Consider the following 20,360-nt stretch of genomic DNA (forward strand, 5'->3'; position numbering starts at 1 on the left):
TATTACAGTGGCATCAATCACATTCTATGACTCTTCACATTTCTTTTTAATGAGCACAGAATTCTGTTATACAACCCCAAGAAAAAGAGTTCAGTATTTCTGTAACCTTCCCACCTGCTGCTCATGTAGCAGGAATCTCTGGAAGTCATGGAGGTGAACTGCTGAAGCATCTGGACGGTCAGTATTTCTTTAAAAAAAGAAAGGGAAAGTGAAGCTAAAGAAATAAGAGAGGTTAATCAGAGGAACAGCAGAAGATGACATGGGTTTGTATCTTGGATTTACAGCATAAAGGTACTGTCATCAGCACGAGACCTTTTATAATTCCAATGGGATTTACAGTAGCCTTATATTACCCAGTCACTCTATTTTGATCCTCCTGGATTCCTGATGTACTTTTGAGAGGGATTCATTGGGAAAAGCACCAAATTTCATTGTAATCATTGCTTTGTAGCAAATGAGCTGCATTAACTTGACCAGGGTTTTGCTAGTTTAGTTGAGGCACATGGAAAAGCTTCAGTTTAATCCACAATCAGTGGGTTAGCAATGCCTGGGATCTTCTTCATGCTGTACACATTTTACTTAAACTTTCAAGTCCATCAAGTGGAAGATGCAGAAACCATTACTATCAGCATTCAGCTCAGGTCTAGGCACAGCCTGTGCACCACACTACTCTCCAGACTGAAGCAAAACTTTCTGCATTAAATTGTCCTTCTATAGCTCTGTTCAGCTCTTGACAAAATCAGATGACAGGCAACTTCAGTCCATACCATTTGTGTAGTCAGAAAGTAAAAAGCAATCACCAGAACTTACTTTCAATTTCTGAATGCAAAAATATTGATGATTTCTTTTCACTTACTAAAACATTAGAACAAAAAATAAAATTAAAAAAAAAACCAGTGAGGTAATATAAAAACAATCCTGCAACAGTACAACCATATGAAAATGCAGAAAAATAATACAAATGAAGACTCTCACCCAAGAATGAAAACAGAGGAATCCTTTTTGAATTCATCAAGAATCTTAAAACAAACAAACAAAAGAAACATAAAAAAGGGAAAAAAACATAAATAATAAAGTAATATCCAATTTTCTATCTAAATCCATCTAATAATGTCCATTGGTTTGGAAAGGGAAATAAATGCCTGTCTACCCTAGAGAAGTTGCTCACAAGTTGGCAAGACATATTTTTCATTAAATGCATAAGAAAAAACGTACTGCCAAGGCTGGCAGCTGCACTTCAGGCCTTTCAATGCGAACACAATTCTCAGACAAAATACTTGCTTTGATAAAGCACCTCATACATGCAGTCAAATTCCTGGGGAGCTTTTACTGTTTGATATCCCAGAAAAACTGGAATTAAGTATCATTCATCACATTTATTCAAGTGACTATAAAACCTAAATTGTTTCTAGTCTGGCACAGCATCATTAGAGATTGCAGGAAACTTATCAAGTGACCCAAAGCACTTGTAAGCAAATTGAGAAATTTCTTTGCAGTGATTCACACAGGGCAATAACAGGAGCTTAAACAAGTCAGAGAGGCTCCTTGCTGTGTGTTTTACACTTCAGCTTTCTGCTCAAGCTAATTAACAGGACTTTCATGGCCAAAACCAAAATCCTGCCAGTTTATCTAGGGTTTTTATCACTTCACCATGATTTCAGCACCACTTTTAAACAGCACAAGCTGTATTGCCAGAAAATCAGCATTGACTCTGACTATCAAAGCTTCTACTTTAGCATCTGCAAAATTAAAGTTGAATCCACAATAAGCACATAGTGAAGAAAGATATTCAAGCAAGTAATTTCAAATTATGTGTTTTCACACAGTTTTAAAGGGTTCCTAACTTTCAGAGTCACTAGAAGTATGCAGTTTCCACCAGCCTCATGAGTCTGTACAGCAAATACAAGGAAACAGCAGTCAGGTAGTTGCCCACTTAAATTAGCTAAAATGTAATTCCACAGCATTTAAGTCTCCCAAGGACTGTCTCATGCATGTCCTGTAATGGACTTGCTGCTGGTAATCTGGAACATGGAATTGCTTCTACCAGTAAAAAATACCAGGCAAACCAAATGAAAAGACACTCAGCATCCTGAACAAACTCACAAAATTAAAAAATCCTAAAAACCCACTAAAATGTCTGTGCCTATCTCTACCACCACCACACAAGAAGCAACATGAATGACTTGTTCATCTCCTTAGGCCAACTGCTGATAGTGACTGTTATCTACACATTGAGTACAGCACTCTTTTTCTGGTACGAGAATGAGGAAAAAAGAAAATCAGCAACAAACTAAAAGATAACCAGCTCTGACTACTCTGATGCAGCAGTTGAAGAGAATGAAGACTATTTATGAAAAGCTTACCAATTTCTGTTGTTCGAACATGATTTTCTTGTAGAACAAATGAAATTGTTCAAAAGTAAGCTCTTCCTTGTGAGCACCTATTTCCTACAAGAGAAAGTAGCACACAGTGAATTTAGAATTCCCTGAACTGCCCTTGCACAGTGAATGAACTACTCTTACTCCAGATGGCATTCCCCAATGCATTCTGTTCTACTTCAACTTTATTTCTTTTTAACCACTTGGATTTTTACATTTATTTATGCTTTTAAGAATACAAACAAGAAAACAGATGTTGGTTTATGACATAGTGCTCCTAACCCCCATCTTTGGCCTTGCATTTCGCACCCTCACTCCATTTCCATGACCAAGGGAGAAGTAGGGCCTCATTTAGTCATTGTTGGCTGAACAAGCAGAAGCAAGAATGTCTGCTTTAAGGGTGGAGAGTTGGAAAGCAGGAAAGGGTGGGGATATTCAAGGTTCCTGTAGGAATGGAATGACCTTCGAATTTTATTAACATTGGCATTAGTTGGAGAGAAGAGGTTATTATTTGATTATTGAAAAAAAAATTAAGATGAAATTCATATAGAAGAAAAAGAAAGATAAAATACTTTTCTATGTACTTGCTCAGTACTGGAGCTCAAAACCCAGTGTTGGCTTTGGTCACCCACACAATGAAAAGAAGGAACATTTATGTCTGTATTTTCTTATACCCTCACATATAGGCAAAGCCAAGCTGACAGATTAATCAGTAAAATTTATTTAACTATGCATGATATAAATCAAAAAAAAAAGTGTCCTAAAAAGAAACATCAACACATCAGATAATACCAAACACATTTGAGTAATCAGGTAATTACCGCAAATTTATCCTTCAAGTACTTCATGCTGCTCACTTTGAAGTTTACTTGAGGAAGGACAGTTTTCAGCTCTCTAAGACTGATACTGGGGGGAAAAAAGGAGAAAAAAAGATAGCAAAATCACCACTATGTGTTGTGTCTAGTCAGCTACTCATATATTTTCTATCAACACAAAAATGTGACTAGTGAAACATTTTGTGTATGGTTCATCTTACATACCTGTAAACTTATATAAACTTAACACCTACACAGAAGCAAGGGAGACATGGAGAAACAGGCATTTCAATTAATTTGGAATTAAAAGAACCATGTTGCATAAATATGTATTTCTCTCTCAGCAACTAAGCAGATCTAGATGATCAGCTCAAATGCAGATGTTTATACATGGTCAGATGAACTGCAGCCTTTCTTCCACTGAAACTGGATTACATACACAGAAAACATCACGCAAAGGCTGTACCAAACAGATGAGCACAAACAGAAAATAAAATGCCCCTGTTTTCAATACCATTTTAACCTTTATGTCCAGATGTTATTCAGTCTGGTAATGCTGATTTGCAGCAGCAAGACTCTTCCCTTCTGCAACATCTGAACATGATCTCATTCTCCTCTCCCAAGCATGTGTTCCCTTCCAGTTCCATTTCCACAGACCTGCTGATTCTTTTCACAGAGTTTCAGAATGCCCAATGATATCCCAGCAACACTTCAAAAATCAAAGTTTTCTAGATAACAACAAGGCAGCAAGTCAAGGGAGCACAGCTACAAGACCTGTAGGTCCTATTGCTGAAGCCCACAAAATATTAAAGCAGTACCAACAGTACCCAACAAAAGAAGACTGAGGGACTCTGCCTTGGCCTACAGGACAATTAAGAAGCCATTAAACCTCTGCAAACACAGGGTCAGAACAGAGTTGCTTGAAAGCAACAAAACCAATTAGCACGTGAATGAAAGTAACACTTCCATTCTACATTGTCCATGCCAGCAGCTATCCTGTGAGATATTCTCATCTCCATTGTGCAAGAGGGAAAGAGGCAAAGCAAGAAGGAACTATGCCAAAGTCCATGCCCAAGCCAGATTAGAACTCAGGAAATTCCTGGCTTTCCTCCTCGTCGCCAGACCTCTGGAAAAAAACACTATTAGGAGCAAGAACGAGCACTCCATTTGTACACTAAACACCAAGCACAAGCAATTTCCTCTGGCCAGACAAGGGCAAGAGAAAACAAAGAGCTGGGACTTCATTACCACTGGAAAAAAAATCAACCTGTGGAACAGGACTTGCCTGGTAGCCTAACCTTTACAATTAACCTCCCTAAAAACCACAGCTCTGAACACAACGGACCTCAGTCCCAACTCCTATCCTGAATTTTTCTAAAAGCATGAATCACCTAGGAAAAGAAGGAAAAACTGCCCTCTCCACAGTGCAAGTCTCCTTGGTCCCAACCAAGCTGCCTCGTAGCAATAAAACAATCCTAAAGCAACAAATGATGCCTCTTCAGCAGACACCTACTGTCAGCCATAGCTGCTCCACCCTAACATTTGCTTTTGCTTTGTGAACCCCAACAACACATCCCCATTGCAGGGCTAGTTCTAAAAATGCATCAGGGGGTACAAGTCAGTATCCAGTAAAGGATGGGACTGTGGCCAGTTGATGGGATTGTGGCCAGCTCTGAAATGGGGTCTCAGCTCAGCCTGCACAGTGCCACAGGCTGTCTGCACAAAGGTGTGATTTCCTGCAATACCACAGCCTCAGCCACACAATGAAACACCTCACTGCAGTTTGCTTTTGGGAAAAGGTGTACACGACAGGGAAAGCAGGAGCTTTTCTACACTGATTTGTACTTAATAATAAAATGCATGTTCCAGACAAAGAGAAAAATCATGGTGAAATGATAACAAAGAAGGGAGAAAAAGTTAACATTCTTCTCAGTGTCACATGATTTCTGGCAACTCTAAGGACAGGTGTGCAGTTGAATTTTTTTTTTTTTTTTAAAGTCTCCTTTGCGAGTAAAAGCTACAAAGCCACATCACACATAGACCTGAAAGAAACTACTGAAACCCAGACACATGAAGCCACACATCACACTGGGAGCTAGAACCCCTGGCACTTCTTTCACTTGAGAAGCACCAGGTCAAAGGTGATTCTTTGGCTTTGGTCTGGTCAAATTCATGGCAGAGAAAAGCTCATGGCCAGGCAGTTCCAGCCGAGCTCAATCTCTAAAATAACACTTTGCTCTTTCTGGCAAAGTAATTCTAGGCTAAAATTTAAAACACTTAGTTGTCAATCATTTGTTTCCTCATTATACCATGTACATAAACCTGAGGGAATGCTATGAACACACTGTGTTTAGCAAAAGGCAAAACTCGAGTTGTTAAAGCAAGGGCAAATGCCATTTTCAGGGATCTCATACTCCACATTTTGGACAATGAATTCTTTATTCTTTTTATTCCATAGAATCTGCAACAAAAATTCACTAAAAACATCTGAAAAAAGACAGAGCTTCTTACCTATTTTTTCTGGTTTGATCAACAGAATAGATCTGCTTTCTCAGCCAGCTTGTAGAAGAGGGAAAAAAAAAATAAATCTAAGAATTATAAAGAATATACAGCCAAGGAAATTTCAAAATCTATGGACAAAACTCAATAGAAATACTTAAAAGTTCTTAAGATTCATGTATTTTAGCAAAGCAAAAACATTACCAGTTTTTGCAGCATTCAAGCATCCAGCCAGTTTTTTTTAACCACATCTGTAAATATGTACTTTGCTGCATTTTAAAGTCACATAAACAACACAGGAAGGGGAAGGGTGGGCAGGACAGAAAAGAATGAGTAACCAGAAGCTGTAAAAAAGTAAGAGGATAAAGTGAGCCAAAACTTCAGCTAACCTAAACTGGAGTAACTCCATAAATTCAATGATTTCTGCCAGATTTATCTTTGAGCTGTTGGCTCAAATATCTGTTAGATGCATAAAAATTAAAAACTAGAGGAAAGAGATAGGGTTTTAAGGAATTTTAAAGAAAATCCTCATTACAGTGCATGTCAGGTTTAGATGCACAGTAAAATACTTTTAGTTGCACCAATAGTAAATAAATGCCTACACAATTTTGATCTAAAAGAAGAAAGCACTGCTGAGCTGATTTTGAGACTCAATAGGAATTACTCTTGCTTGACAACACCAGTGTCAAAGCCACAATTTCATCAGGGAACAAGTGAGGGCAGAGCATATCCTCACTAACAGCAGCAGCCACAAACAAAAATGCCAGCAGTGATGAAAAGCAATGGGATATGGAGACATTACTGAAACCTGTCCACAGAACTGGCAATCTGAGCCTGAGCAGTTTCACAACAACATCCTCTAAAGGACAAAGGTGCAGCTTCACCTTCCTATGGCTGACTTCTGAATTTTCCAAGAAGCCAACACACAAACACCAGCTGCTCTTGTGACCTCACGAAGAGATTTTGTTTTGGGTGCACAGAACAAGGTGAACTGCAAGTTCACATTAGTGTATGAAGCAGAGTGTGACTCCAGAGCACCTAAGTAGCAAAATAGACATTGAGAATTTCATCCAGATTTTCCTCTTTCAATTCCCAGTCTCACAAAGTGCAAATATGCCCACATACCTCTCTGTGATTGCAGGTGTGGGAGCACTCATGACCTCTTGATACAAGATATTCAAGCCACACAACCATTTATCAGTATCATCTTTAGAGTCAGCTGAAAAAAATAATATCCTATGTTAAACACCAAAACAAAACCAAGACAGAACTTGTTTAGATAAACCCTAGTACACAAAGCTGCTGACCAACCTTCTTCTTTGATAAATCTCATCGCATAGCTTCATGCTGCTACTAATAAAGCTAGCAAAAAACAGCATAAATTTGGGGGCAGGTAAGCTCTGACAAAAAATACCTGCTTTCAGAAGACTTTTATCAGAGTAGGAAAGTTTCAATATTTCAGCAAAATCACTATAAAACTACTGCTGAGCTCCTGTGGTAACACAATCAAAATTAATTCTCTTATCTTCTGTCTCCAAGGTGGCAAAAGCCTAGGACCCAGATCAGAGCAACCTGAAGAACGCAGGCAAAAGAACTCGGTACTGCTATAGCATCAAGCTGGTTCATTGATGCAACCTACAACAAAATTGCAATATACTGGCTTTTGACACAATCACCTTCTATTTATCCTAACCGTGCCTCTCAACACACTGTTCCAGACTAAATTTTGGCAAGACAAACAGAAAGGGAGCAATGTACAAAATTGGTGTAGCAGATATAAAACATTATAATACAAGTCAAAAAAAGGTCTAAAATTCCTTATGTGGCCTAGCTGGAAGCCAGGTACATCTTCCTCCCTACCCTGCAAATTAGTATATCACTGCTTTGTTTTGTTTAAAATGTAGTTTGCCTTTCCATTTCCCAAACCAGAAGAGTCCTCATCATTTACCATGATTGCATTTGGTAATTCTTCAGCCCAGCAGAAGGAAGATGAGGAACTGCTTGTTGAGCACATCTTTCCCTAGGAAATACCAGCTAAGCTGCAATAACCTTGCATGAGATGTGATCTTTGCAGCCCTCAGCTGGGCCAAGTCCATTTGATTTAGCAGGCTGGCTCTGAAATTGCATGAAGGCATTCTTCAATTAAACCAGCTCTGAAAAATTATTTTCACTCAGGAGCTGAAATCTTTTATCAGCCTTCAAAGCAAACAAGTTTCTCAAAAGGTGAAGATTACATTTTATTTAAACATACTTTCAAACAATGCTTTATCCCCCAAGGATGAAGCTGGAGCCCAGCCTCAGCTCCCCATTGAAATGTTTTTCAACTTGTTACAGTTTTGGAAAGAACACCCACTACCTCTGCCAAACCAATTCTTCTCCCAAGACAATTCTGCCCCTTTTGATAGCTACCATTCCCTTCAAGGAACAATTCTTTTATATTGTTTTAAGAAACCATGACAAAGCCCTTCCACAAGGAAAAGGATTTCCCCCTCACTGAAAGTTATATCATGTTGTTCTGCAGTTCAGCATTACAGCAAGAGCTCATGGTACCAAGTGTTTTCAAAGTATTGGCAGAGGCCTGGTTTGAGAACTGCCATGGGGGAGGGACTGGAGGGGCTGTCAGAGGAAATCAAGCTGAAGTCCCTGGCACAGCTACACGTAAGCACAGCCACTTACTGAAAATTTTCACAGACTTCAGTCAAGAATGGTAAAACTTATTTAAAAACCCCTAAGAAAGGATTAGTCTTTCATTTCAAAAGCATCTGACTGCAAAAAGAATGTACTCTAATACTGCAATCTATAAGAAATTCATCCCATAAATAATAAAAAATAAAAGCTGTCAGTATTTAAACACTTAGAAAGCACTCCCCTTTTCTCACATTAAGATTTTGCAATAAAGTTAAAGATTTAAATGAAGAGAGAACTACAACTCCAAATAAATTGTCTGTATGGTTCTAAACCAAGGACCCATTACAAATCTTTTAGAAAAGAAATCTCTTTGTAAATTCCACTAGTTAGAAATGGTATTCAGCCTGTACTGTAAAAACTTATATCTCTTTAATTTCAAAATCTTTAGGTATGTAACCCCGGATAATCTTGCCTATAATAAAAAGAGTTCCAACCCTTTCTATAGATACAGGGTACAAATTCCCTTTGTTTCACACAGATCTCTTCATTTTAAATTTATCATTTTCCAATTTTATTTATGGTTCCCTAGTACTTATTTAGAAGAGGTTTAGTATTATCAGGTGACACACACACAAATAGCCCAAACTAAAACTTCATTTTTCCAAATTAGTCTGCAATTGCCCATAGGCGATGGGAAAATTTCTGTGATACAGCTGCAGTGCAACTTTTTATGGCTATTACATCCCAAATCATTTTGGCCAGTCTAAAAGTGTTAGGACAATATTCTGGCCACACTGAATAGCTGTCCTTAAAGAGGGCAATGCTACCTCTACTCTTCAGTGCTGAAAATCTTATTGGAGTTATTTAACCAGCAAAAATCTACCTTGCTAGAAAACTCAGAAACAACATTCACATGATGCGCCACTGGAAAGTGAAACTTTCCAAATGCAGCAGGTCACAGACAAGAAGGGCTGAGAAAAAGGTCTGGCTCCAGATTTTAAGCATCTGGTGCACTCCTGAACTGCAGAAGTTAAAACCACAGTACTCTGTGCATTCCTGTTCCATCAATGTGTTTGACTTGTTCAATCAGTAACCTTAAAGAAGAAAGAAAAAAGATAAAAGTACCTGCTAAACTTAAGGTGTTGAGGACAAACTGGGTACCATAAAAAACAGTAAAGCAGTGCTCTTCTCTGTGCCTTGCTTTGCAACGTTCAAAGTCCTTTGAATTCTTTCCTGGGCGAATCTCTTTGATTTCCATCAGATCCACTGAAAGAAAACAACACTCAGTAAGTACAACTGCAGAGCCTGAAATGGTAGGATGGATAATTCAAAGTATGCACACACATATAAAATAGCTATATATATATATAAATGCAGGTCTGTATTGGGCAAGAAATGCAAATTGTGCCAGCTTTTAATCCATAAATCCACAAATAAATAGTAACAGACAATAGTAGAAAAGGACTAGAAGAAGAAAAATAACCTGTCATATTTTTATTATTTCATTATCACTGATTTTCCATGGACAAGGTGCATACACATGGCCTTTGGCTCACAGAAAATGTGATTTCACAAATGGCATTAACTCTAAGCAAGTAATTTTCCAATTGCCATGAAAACTGTTCAGAAACAAAAAAGAAAATATACAATTCTACCTTACCTGCCTAAACCATCTTACATAGCCAGCTAACCTTGTCAGCTAATACAGTCAGTGGTACTTTCAAGAAAAATATTTGAAGCAGTAATACAAAGAGCAAATCAAGCTTAATAATTAAAATGTTTGTGAGTTTTCTGATGGCCAGCTCCAGAGAGATCTGTGTTATTTAACATAACCTGTTGTATCACTTTCCCCTCTCAGCTCCCCAGAGAACATGGGTATGCACTGGAGCACAGCAGAATGGGAACCCTGCACAAGCACACACTCTCCCAAGCCAGCTCCCTTTTTTCAAACCCTTGCTACAGGGCCTGCAAAACAGGAGGGAGGCAGCACTGAAATAGAAATATGTGTGCTCTCAAGATAAGATACTTATTAGAAAACTGAGGAAGTGGTTTTGTTCTGCCTGTGGACCAGAGAAATAAACAGCTCTTTCCACTTCTGGACAGTCTTGCCTTACGAGCTACAGGATGAAGTGTGAAGAAAAACATTTCATGGCTGCTCTCAAAATGTGTTTATCAGACCGAGCAAGATCCAAGGAAAACAGCTGAGGGTTTCTGTCCATGCATTTAAGAATGCCACAATATAAAACCCGTTTCAAATGAGCACCTCATCAGTAACAGAACGTAAAGAAACAGCATCTCTGCTGCCAGACATGGATGAGCTGAGCAACAGCAAAGCTTCCACCAATGTAATGCTGTATTTCTATGATGCCAACATGGACAGACAAGCAAGGAAGATCATCAACAAAATCCTGAAAATTAAACATTAATTCATCTTGGAACTTCTTACTTTCTGCAAAGTATCCCAGGCCAAACTTCTACCAGACACTCTTTTCTCACAGTCATTAAACAACTTATGCTGTGAAAATGATACCTCAAAGGTTAACCTGAATAGGATACAAGCATCTTTCTTAAATGAAATTTTCCAAGCATCATTATTCTAAAGGTAGAGGTTTTAATGTCTCAGTCTCCCTCTCAAATCATGAAAGCATCTCCTAAGATCTGTATATCTGATTGGTGAAGACTCCTAAATTTATGATTTCAAAATAATTCACACTGTGCTTATAAATGACCAGGAACCAAAAGCTTCTAATGATGACACTGATCTCCCCAAGAGAGACCATGCAGAGTCTCACTTGGATCCCTAAAGATGTATCCAAATTACCGTCCTAAATGTCACCATCTAAAAAGTTGATCTTACACCACGAATTTACATTAATATCAACAGAGAAGAATCAGAATGCAGAGACAGAAAGTACCCAGATGGAGAGGGGAGGAGGTTGCATGGCTGCAGTAAATGGCACAGGACTGCACACCAGGCTGCCTCATTCCAATCACTGGCAAGTGCAACCCCAGTCACCTCTTCTGCTTTCCCTTCACCCAACAAATCCCTGCCAAAAAACACAGTTTTAACTTCCAAGTGAATCATACCTTTCCTTTCAGACTCTTTTAAATCCACACATATGAACAACACAACAAAAGGCCCTCTCAAAGTACAAACTAGAAGCAGTGATAAAAGAGATTTCACAACCTGCATTGCTGTTGTCATTTCCAGGGGCTCTTACCTCACACTGACCTCTGAAATAAACACACAAACTTACCCAATGTCTCCCCTCAGTTACACACACTCACTGCAGTCCTTCTCCTTGCACTACAGCCTTTCGACCCCACCATCCCCTTCTCCTGCACAAACCTATGTGTATATACAGAGTGGCACAAGGATTTTTGTATGCACACATACATTATTGCTCCTCCAAATGGTTTTTCAGAAAGGGTTTCACTATATCCTGATTGCTAAACATTCAGTAAATAGAGGAATAGTTCAGCAAGAGAACAAAATTGGATGAAAGGAGAAATAAATATTTATATTAAATAACTCAAATTCAAAATTTAACATCCCTATTATTTTCAGGCAGAACATTCTATATATCCTACAAAATTTGGGCAAGATATCATTAGGTTTCCTTAGAAAATAAATGGAACAGGTACAAAACACAAGTTTTAATAAACATTCTTTACATTTCTACAGAAATAAAGATGTAATATACATTATAGTTTCAGAAAAATTAATAGAAACTACCTGTATTAATTTTAATGACATTTCATACTGTTGGTTAGGATGCATTATTCTACATTATTGAAAGAAAAGCCAGTGTAGAGAATCAAAGGGACAAACGAGAAATATGAAGAGCAAGCATTAATTCTAGTCTTGCACTGAGCTCTGCATCCTCCACAGGTAGTCTGGAGTCGCCTGGCACCCTCCATGTGATGCCCAGTAACTCCAGAATGGCTGATTCCAAATATACCAAGAAAGCAGCAGGCCAGGAAAAGCTACAGCATGTTTCAGACTCAGATTAGTAAATCAACTGTACCAACGTAGTTGTTACGCAGTTACTGTGAACTTTTTTAACAGCACAATCTGCCACTGAACAATTAAAATGCAATTTCATACCTATGCCAGAACTGCAGGCACAGCACTTCAGACATGCTATCTTTGTACAGCCTTGAAGTACTGGAGCTTTCCTCCTTCTCAAACCCACATGCAAATTGCAAAGTCCTGGCTTCACAGACACATATTTCTGGGGCCTGATACACCCCAAAAAAACCACAGACCTGGACAGATGCACCTTGCAGAGTCAAGTCAAATCCAATACACTTGCAGGTGGAATTTCCGCAAGAAAGGTGAAAGACTATTAAAATATTTCCTAAGGAAACATGAATCAAAGCATGCCCTGTAGAGAAACTGACTCACATCCAGCGAGACAAGGAGAGCATTCCCCCAGCCAAAGAGTTTATAAAAGTCTAGTGCCCTCTAAAACCCACAATTAGTTTACACTTCATCCATCCCTTTATGTGACTATTTTCCCAGGTTGAAAGGATCTCCTTAGCAGACTCATAAGTCACGGATTGATTCTGACAGCTCCCTCAAGAGGCTCTTTAAGGAGACCAGACTCCAAGGCACCTTCAATTACCATGCTGTCTCAGGCTCTGATCTGGATGTGCCTTTGAGGCAGTTCAGAGCCTGAAGCTGCTGAACTTCAGCTCCTGCTGCTGTGTTGTTTGGCAAATCAGTGAATTCAATGGATCCTTACACTAATACATATATACTTTCCTAATACTGCACAGATTAATTGCTCAGTGCCTTCCAGGGCACCTGATAGAGCTCTTTACTGCCATGACCTTAACAATAAACTTTTGATCCTCAACATCTCCACTGATCTCCATTCAAATAACCCAGCAGCAGCGATCATGTTCAGTCACACACTTGCAGGTTAAAATTCCTGTGACATTTCCTGCAGTCACACTTGGAGGTAGATGGTAAAACAGAAGGTGCATTTCACTACAGCAGGTGCTGTGCAAGCTGAGGGGAAGACATGATACAAGATAACCAAAGGTAGAAAACTATGTCAAGAGGAGAACTGTGAAAAACACGTTACATTGTTATACACAAACTGGGCTGAACTGCAATTTAAAGAGAGGAGTTCTGGCTCTGTCTGCTACAATGGTCACCCACCAGCCACCTCTGGGTGGGAACACAACCATCCAGCACCTGAACAGACAGGTTGGGGAACAGACCCTGCTGAAAAGCAGCCAGTGCCACCAGCAGAGCACCTTCTGTGAGCTGGAAGCGTCCATCTAAATTCACTGGAGGAAGGTGAGTCTGCAAGAACACCTTTGGTCAAGTCAGGTAATGCTAGGCTGGACTATCAGGCTGATTGTATAGAATGCATGGGTCAAAAAACCTTAGAGGCTGTCAACCCATCGTGGTACCCTTGTTAGAAAAGTCTACATTAACAGTGTAAAAGTTTACCTGAATCTGCCATTATGGGCTACAGAGTTCTGTAAGATAACATTCCTGATTCAAAGCCCAGATTCCCCAGGAGTCCTTCAGTGTCTGTGGCCACAAATGGTGCTCACCTCAAAACTCAATCATGTACTTAATGAATGAACAGGAAAAGCCTACAGAGAGTTTCAGAGTAGGCTTACAGAGTCAGAAATCATGCTGTGAGCATTATTTCAGTAAGTCTCAAGAAGACTTAAGGGAAACTACTGGCAATGTTTTGAAGAAGAAAATACGGGATTCTGATCACCCAAGCTGTGTGCACCAAGACATGGGTTGGCCATTCTCTCTATGAATATAATTGCATTTTCACATGTATATATGTACAGTAATATTCCGCACCCAGAACCAATCTTTTTCTTCCAAAAATTTGCATCACAAAATATTCCAAGGTAGGTTTCATTTTTGAAAGGGAGAAACTGCCCACTGCAACAGAGGCTGCGTGCAAATGAGTGCCCAGTGAATGAAGAAAGCCTTTAGTACCCTTTTGCAAATGTACTTCATGGTGGTTAGTGAGGACAATGGCTGTGCTCTCACTTCTGCAGAATTAAATATTAACTACCCAAGGCGTGTTTTAACAGCCTCTTTTTTTCAGAGCAGCAATGAAACACAAATCGTCTGTGACTCTAGAGAGAACAAGGTGAGGCTTCCCTTGGAGGACAAAGTCACAAGAAAGCAGACATGTCCTGCAGCATGGCAGTCCAGATGTGGCAGGAAAAGTAATTCAGCTCATATAAAGAGAGATGTTTACTGAGACATTCAGCAGCCCAAGGAAGTCATTAGAGATCAGCCACAAAACTTCTGAAAACACAGTTAAAGAATGAAACCCAAGAGACAGTGTGGTGCACCTTGAGAAAGCACCCCTGAGTACCTTTCCAAGGGTCCTCTGGGGATTTAGCTGAGTGATTGACATAAGGTTTAGAGAAGTGCACCTTTTAAACCCACAGGGTTTTACGTAATCAGGTCACACAGAGCTGGCATGTACAGTAACAACAAATTACTACTAAATTCATAACTTCTCACTGGATTGCTCAGTACACCACCATGTTACATGCTTCCCAGTTTGAGCTCTGAATTCAAGGGGCTGTACACCTGGCTACTGTTTTCATATTAAAAATTAAAGGGCACCTCCACAAAATGGCATAAGAATACGGTAAAATTTATATATGTGCTCATAAAAGTTTACATTCTGCTCCATGCAACAAAACAAAACAAAAATGTTGGCATATAAACCTGACTTTGGGAAAAGGATGGAGTACCTACACCTCACACTCACTTTGATCACCCAATTTAGGGCTGCTGAGGTCTGTGCAGTTCATTCCATCCCCGTTTTGCTGGCTGGCCATGACAGGAAGTCTGGTTGTTGTAAGTTAGCATCAGACATTGCAGAACTGAGCTGCTAAAGGGAAGACATTATTTGAAAGGAGCTAGAGGCTACACATGTTCATTTTTTCATTTGACCACAGAAACCAAGCTCCATGTACTCAGCTGAAGACTTACACAAAGATCCCCTGGCTAACAACTGAAATACAACCAGTTCAAAACACACCAAAAGAAAGGTGAATTTTAATGTTCCTTTGTGAAGCTACTCCAAAAAGAGCAAGAAGTGGACTCACTTTGCAATGGCATATTGTTCTTTAACAGTATTCAGAATACAGAAAGCAAATGATAAAATAGAGACTCACAGGGTTTTCAATCTGAGTTAAGTTTATTTATTACTTTAAGTCTGAAACAGTAAGGAAATTCAGACAAAAATTCTGCTAGCAGTAAGGAAAACAATGGTCCCTACGAGAAATCAGCATGATCAAGTCCAGTATTCAAGTCAAATTAAGCACTCATTTCACACTTCTCACCAGAATATATAGATGCTCATCACTTCTCCCAGAGAGATACAGATCTGTAAATGTTTATACCATCTTCTCCAATGGGGAAAAAAAAAGTTTTCCACCACAGAAGAAATTTACATTGCTATTAACAATTCTACTAAATAAATTACTCAGCTGTTTAACACATAGAAAAAATCAATATTTAAGAATGTGAGCCACATGCACGAACACTCTCTTAGGTGTTAGTTTTTGAAGTTCCCCAATGTATCTAATAGCCAAATAGATGCACAGCGTAAAAACTTTCTCTCTTTGGCAGTCATTTTAGCAAAGATTTTAAAAACAACATTATCAAAATTGAATTTCAAGGCAAAGATGCTGCTGGGTAAAATTCACAAAATAAAACAATGAAGATAAAAAACCCCTAACCCTTGTTAGGCAGAACAGCACTGCCTACAGCAACACACAGAAGGCTGCCATTAAATTGAACTCCAGATCCCTGCTTTTCCCCTCACCCTGTCAGTTGAATTGGCCTGACCTGGTGCTGGTATCTACATGACTCTATTACAGATGCACAGCTCCTATAATGAGCTTTGATCATTAAATATCCAGGTGCAATATTTGGCAGAAACTAGTGATTCCTGCTTGGCAGTGTAAAAAAGTCTGAAAGCACAGGACAGTTTTACAGATTGAGAAAAAGCAGAGCAGCTCCCACAGGTTCTAATTCTACTTTTAACATGATTTTTATAAAAAAGTCTGATTTTGGTTTTCACATTCCCTTTACCTGTGAAACATGAAAATTCAACTTCGTTTTATGTCTGGGTTTTTTAATCATGTTCTAGAGGACAAATTCTGTAAAATCTCCCCTTTTCATCACGGAAGAAAATCTCAAGTGAACTTAACACTTGATAACTCTTTCCTGTAGTTTAAATGAAAAATCAGCAATGCTAAATGACTTTGAGATGAAAAATTTATTTAAAAGTGGTCATTTTTTCCTACAAACTCTGGGAAAACTACACATAAAACTAGAGCAGTGAGACAATGTGAAATGAGCAGTTCACATAAATTCTAAAATTACATGTTATGCATTGTCAAACACAGGTTTCTGTTATAAATGGAAAAAAGATACAAGATAGTCCTATTGCATTAATAAAGGTCTGGGCTGCAGAAAATAGAAATGGCTGCTATTGTTGTACTGTGGTGTGTCACGAGCATCAAAGGCTTTTTTGTATAGTTTGTATATAATTTAAGTATAGCCTTTATTCCCCTGCTTCATAATTCTGCAATTACATTGACATGATGCCTGCATCTCTGCCACTCCCCAGTCCAGGTACTTCATCCTCTGAGAAAGTTTTCAGAATAAATTAATACTAACATTTCCCACCTTATCTACACCCTGACCTCTCACTCTGCATACAGAAAAAGCAGTTTCAAAGCTGATATATAACTTTTTCTAAATATGACCTTCTGATGCTTTAAACCTATTTCTTGTTATGAGCTTGCTTGTCACTAGATATTTTTATTATGGAATCTTTTGCAATAAATAAAGAACATGACCAAAAAAAAAAAAAAAAAGGAAAGGTGATCTTTCTTTTCCAGAAAACAAGGGATTAAAATATGGCTTATATAATTTTACAAAAGCAGGTCGCCTCTTCACATTATTTAAAAAAAAAAAAATTCCTGGGCATTTAAAAACAGAGAAATCATCTTCTGTCCTCAAATAGAATCTTCCTTGAAATGAGCATGCTTGTATTACAGAGAATCACACACTTGCACATTCAAGGATGTCACCACAGATTTCTGCGAGTATAAATTCTCCTGGCTGTGAATCATCCCTTCACTCAAGGGATTCTTGGAAGAATATGCAGAAACTCACACATTTTCCAGTGACTAATCCAACTTTAGTCACCGTGAGCTTTCCCTTAATAATCGTCCTGAAAGCACTTTGCATCTGAGAAAGAATGGAATACCCACAATGGATCAGCTTCCTGGAGATTTACACCTCACCACCCGCTTGCTCTACAAGCTTAAATATCCTAACTTTGAGGCTTAATTTATTCATGTGCATATAAATGCTATACCACAATTCGGGACGCCTTATTTGGGAGTTCTGGAATGTCCTCTCAGACAGCAAAGCCCAGGTGTCAGGCACACAGCCGTGTGTCTCAGCAGAGTCCCGGCAAATCCTGGGATTTGGCCACCTCTCCCTTGGCCACCTCTCCCTTGGCCACCTCTCCCTTCCCCTCTGCCTGTCACTGCTGTCCCAGTGTGCACAACACCCCCTGGGACAGTCTGAGGTGGGCAGAACCACCCCCGGGGGTGTGTGACCCATCCAGACCCACACACAGCTGTAAAGGTTAAACACACAATAAAAATACACAGCAGAACCATCAGGAGGAAACACACTGCAACAGACCATGCTGGCAGCTTCACAGTTACCCACCCAGAATGCAGGGATTCCTTTCTGCAGGAAAAGGGCCCATTGCAAATTAAACAAGCAAATCAAATCCCTCTCCACAAGGAAACCAAATTTTCCTTCTCTCAAGCAAAAATAATCCATTGTCTCAAATGCCGATCTGGGTTGGCAGGTGATGGAATTTAACTTGGAATTTAACCGTTTAATACTGGGCTGTGAAAACATCACCTCAAACTGACATTGTGCACAGACAGAAATACAGTGCCTCTTGATCTACTGTTGAAATAGGATATCCTTCTCTAAAGGATACCAAGCTGTGTTCCTTCATTTAGGGGAAAACACAGAGGTTTTTTCCCAGTTCCTTTCTCTTAGAAATTCCTCTTGTAAATGGCAACTCAAGTCTCTCAAAAGATCAATGTAAAATCTCCAGTACTTGGACAGTGTGTGATCTGAGCCACACAATGAAGACAAGGATTGTTTAAACCAGATTTTCTAACCTTTGTAAATCTTCACTTCTTACCACACCAAAGACCTGGATCTAGGAAGAGTTTTCTGAAGTTTCTCATCCAGAGAAACACATCTGCACTGAGCAGGAAATAGCCTTAATTTTAGCAACTCTTTCACTCTGTTCTAAACAGATATGCTGACAGGTTTCCAACAAAAGGGGCCTTTTTATGAGCAATGCAATTTAAAATACACAGCAGTGCCACTTTTGGGCCCATGGGGTTGTGTAAATATTTATATAAGCATAGCTAATCCTACATGTCTCCCCTGCTCTGGTCAATTTATTCCAGAATAAGAGTAGCTGTCTTTTTGTTATTGTGAAGCTTAACTTAAATCATTTCCAAAATAATATTAACCAAACTTGAGAAAGGTCATTGTAATAATTATAATCAACTCTGGCTTAGAGGAATTTGAGTGTTCTTCAAACATTCACAGTCTATCAGCAAGAAAATCAGCACTATGACATCCAAAATTCACAACACTACACAGGGCAGTTAGGGAGCTGGACTCCATCTTTGCTATCTATTAGCAGCCTATTTTTGTGTCCCAAAGTTAAAGAACTCTCCTCACTCTCTGATTTAGAAACACAAACCCATAGCAGATGCTAACATTGATTTTTCTGCCTTCTGTAAAGAGCAGTTGCCAAGCTTGAGTTAAAATAGCACACACGGATCAGGAAACCATCTTAACTTTCCCACTCCTACTGAATATTAATTGTTTTTGGACTGACACACATGCAAACAGCAACCATTAAGATCATGAATATTAGATTTTGTACAGCATAAGTGTATTAATATATTATAATACTTGAGATGATAATTCTCTGCCCTCAACCACTTTTTAAAAAATCAAGAAACAAAAATTTGGGTTTTATTTGTCACTTTTATTTGAAGTTAATATAATACACCGCATATATTTGGGCTCATTCATATAGACACCCATATTCAAGAGGTCACTCCATTCAATTCTCAAATAGCAAAGCTTCAAATCCATCATTTTTCCACTTTTCAACCAAAAAGAAAGCCTGAGTCTCAGTCAAATGAAGCAACAGCAACATACAAATAACTAACTAAATAAATTACTTCCTTCCTCTTCAGCAAAAACACTGTCAGCAAGCTAAAACTGCAGTGACTTTCATTTCTAGTAGACCAGATACAGTTCATGGAGAGTTGTAACAACTGTTCATAGAATATTCTGGAACAATACCTGAAAAATACAGCTTGTTGGGGCAGGTTCATTGCTTTTTAAGCCTATAAAACAATATTTTGCATATCTGTGCTTTAGACTAGGACATATTTTCAGACCTAAAGTTCCCAGCGTTATACACGTCACTGAAGTGTTGCTCAATTTAAGAAACTGCTACAGCACTACAATTTTTGTGGAGAGGCAGATGGCTTTTGGGTAAGTCACAGATCTGGAGCAATATTCCCTGTTCTAGCCTGGATCTGGAAGCAAGTCATTACCCTGCTGGATCACCCAGGTTTAAGAGTCAAATTACAATATTCACCTTCTTTTAACAGCATTAAAATCCATGCACAGAGCAAACTAGTTAATTTATGATTTATTATTACACAGACACGCATCAGCCACAGAAAGCTTTGATAAAAGGTGATTATAAGACAAATCTGAAAAACTGACCCCAAAATCTGGAATGCACAGTCTGTTCAGATTTAAATTTGTCCCCTCTGTGCAAATGGCTACGGCAAGACTTCAACACACGGTCAGAGATTGGCTTGGCCAGAGGACTCTGAGGTCTCCTTCCCTCACTGAGTGGTCATTTTCTGCTATGTTTTAATCTTA

At 38.9% G+C, this 20,360-nt stretch overlaps 1 protein-coding gene across 3 annotated transcripts in view; it reads right to left on the reverse strand.

Moving 5' to 3' along the window:
- The window catches only part of PLCG2 (phospholipase C gamma 2), a 56,269-nt gene that overhangs the window by 30,564 nt on the left and 5,345 nt on the right, over positions 1-20,360 (reverse strand). For all 3 annotated transcript variants that reach the window (XM_041458919.1, XM_041458920.1, XM_041458921.1), the window contains 7 exons: positions 9,446-9,586; positions 6,818-6,911; positions 5,705-5,752; positions 3,200-3,284; positions 2,364-2,447; positions 976-1,019; positions 115-187 (listed from right to left, as the gene is read on the reverse strand). In XM_041458919.1, the coding sequence (XP_041314853.1) occupies positions 115-187; positions 976-1,019; positions 2,364-2,447; positions 3,200-3,284; positions 5,705-5,752; positions 6,818-6,911; positions 9,446-9,586 (569 nt within the window). The remainder of the gene's footprint in view (positions 1-114; positions 188-975; positions 1,020-2,363; positions 2,448-3,199; positions 3,285-5,704; positions 5,753-6,817; positions 6,912-9,445; positions 9,587-20,360) is intronic.

Source organism: Pyrgilauda ruficollis, unplaced genomic scaffold (assembly GCF_017590135.1).
Source record: "Pyrgilauda ruficollis isolate IOZ18807 unplaced genomic scaffold, ASM1759013v1 scaffold13, whole genome shotgun sequence".
NCBI lineage: Eukaryota > Metazoa > Chordata > Aves > Passeriformes > Passeridae > Pyrgilauda > Pyrgilauda ruficollis.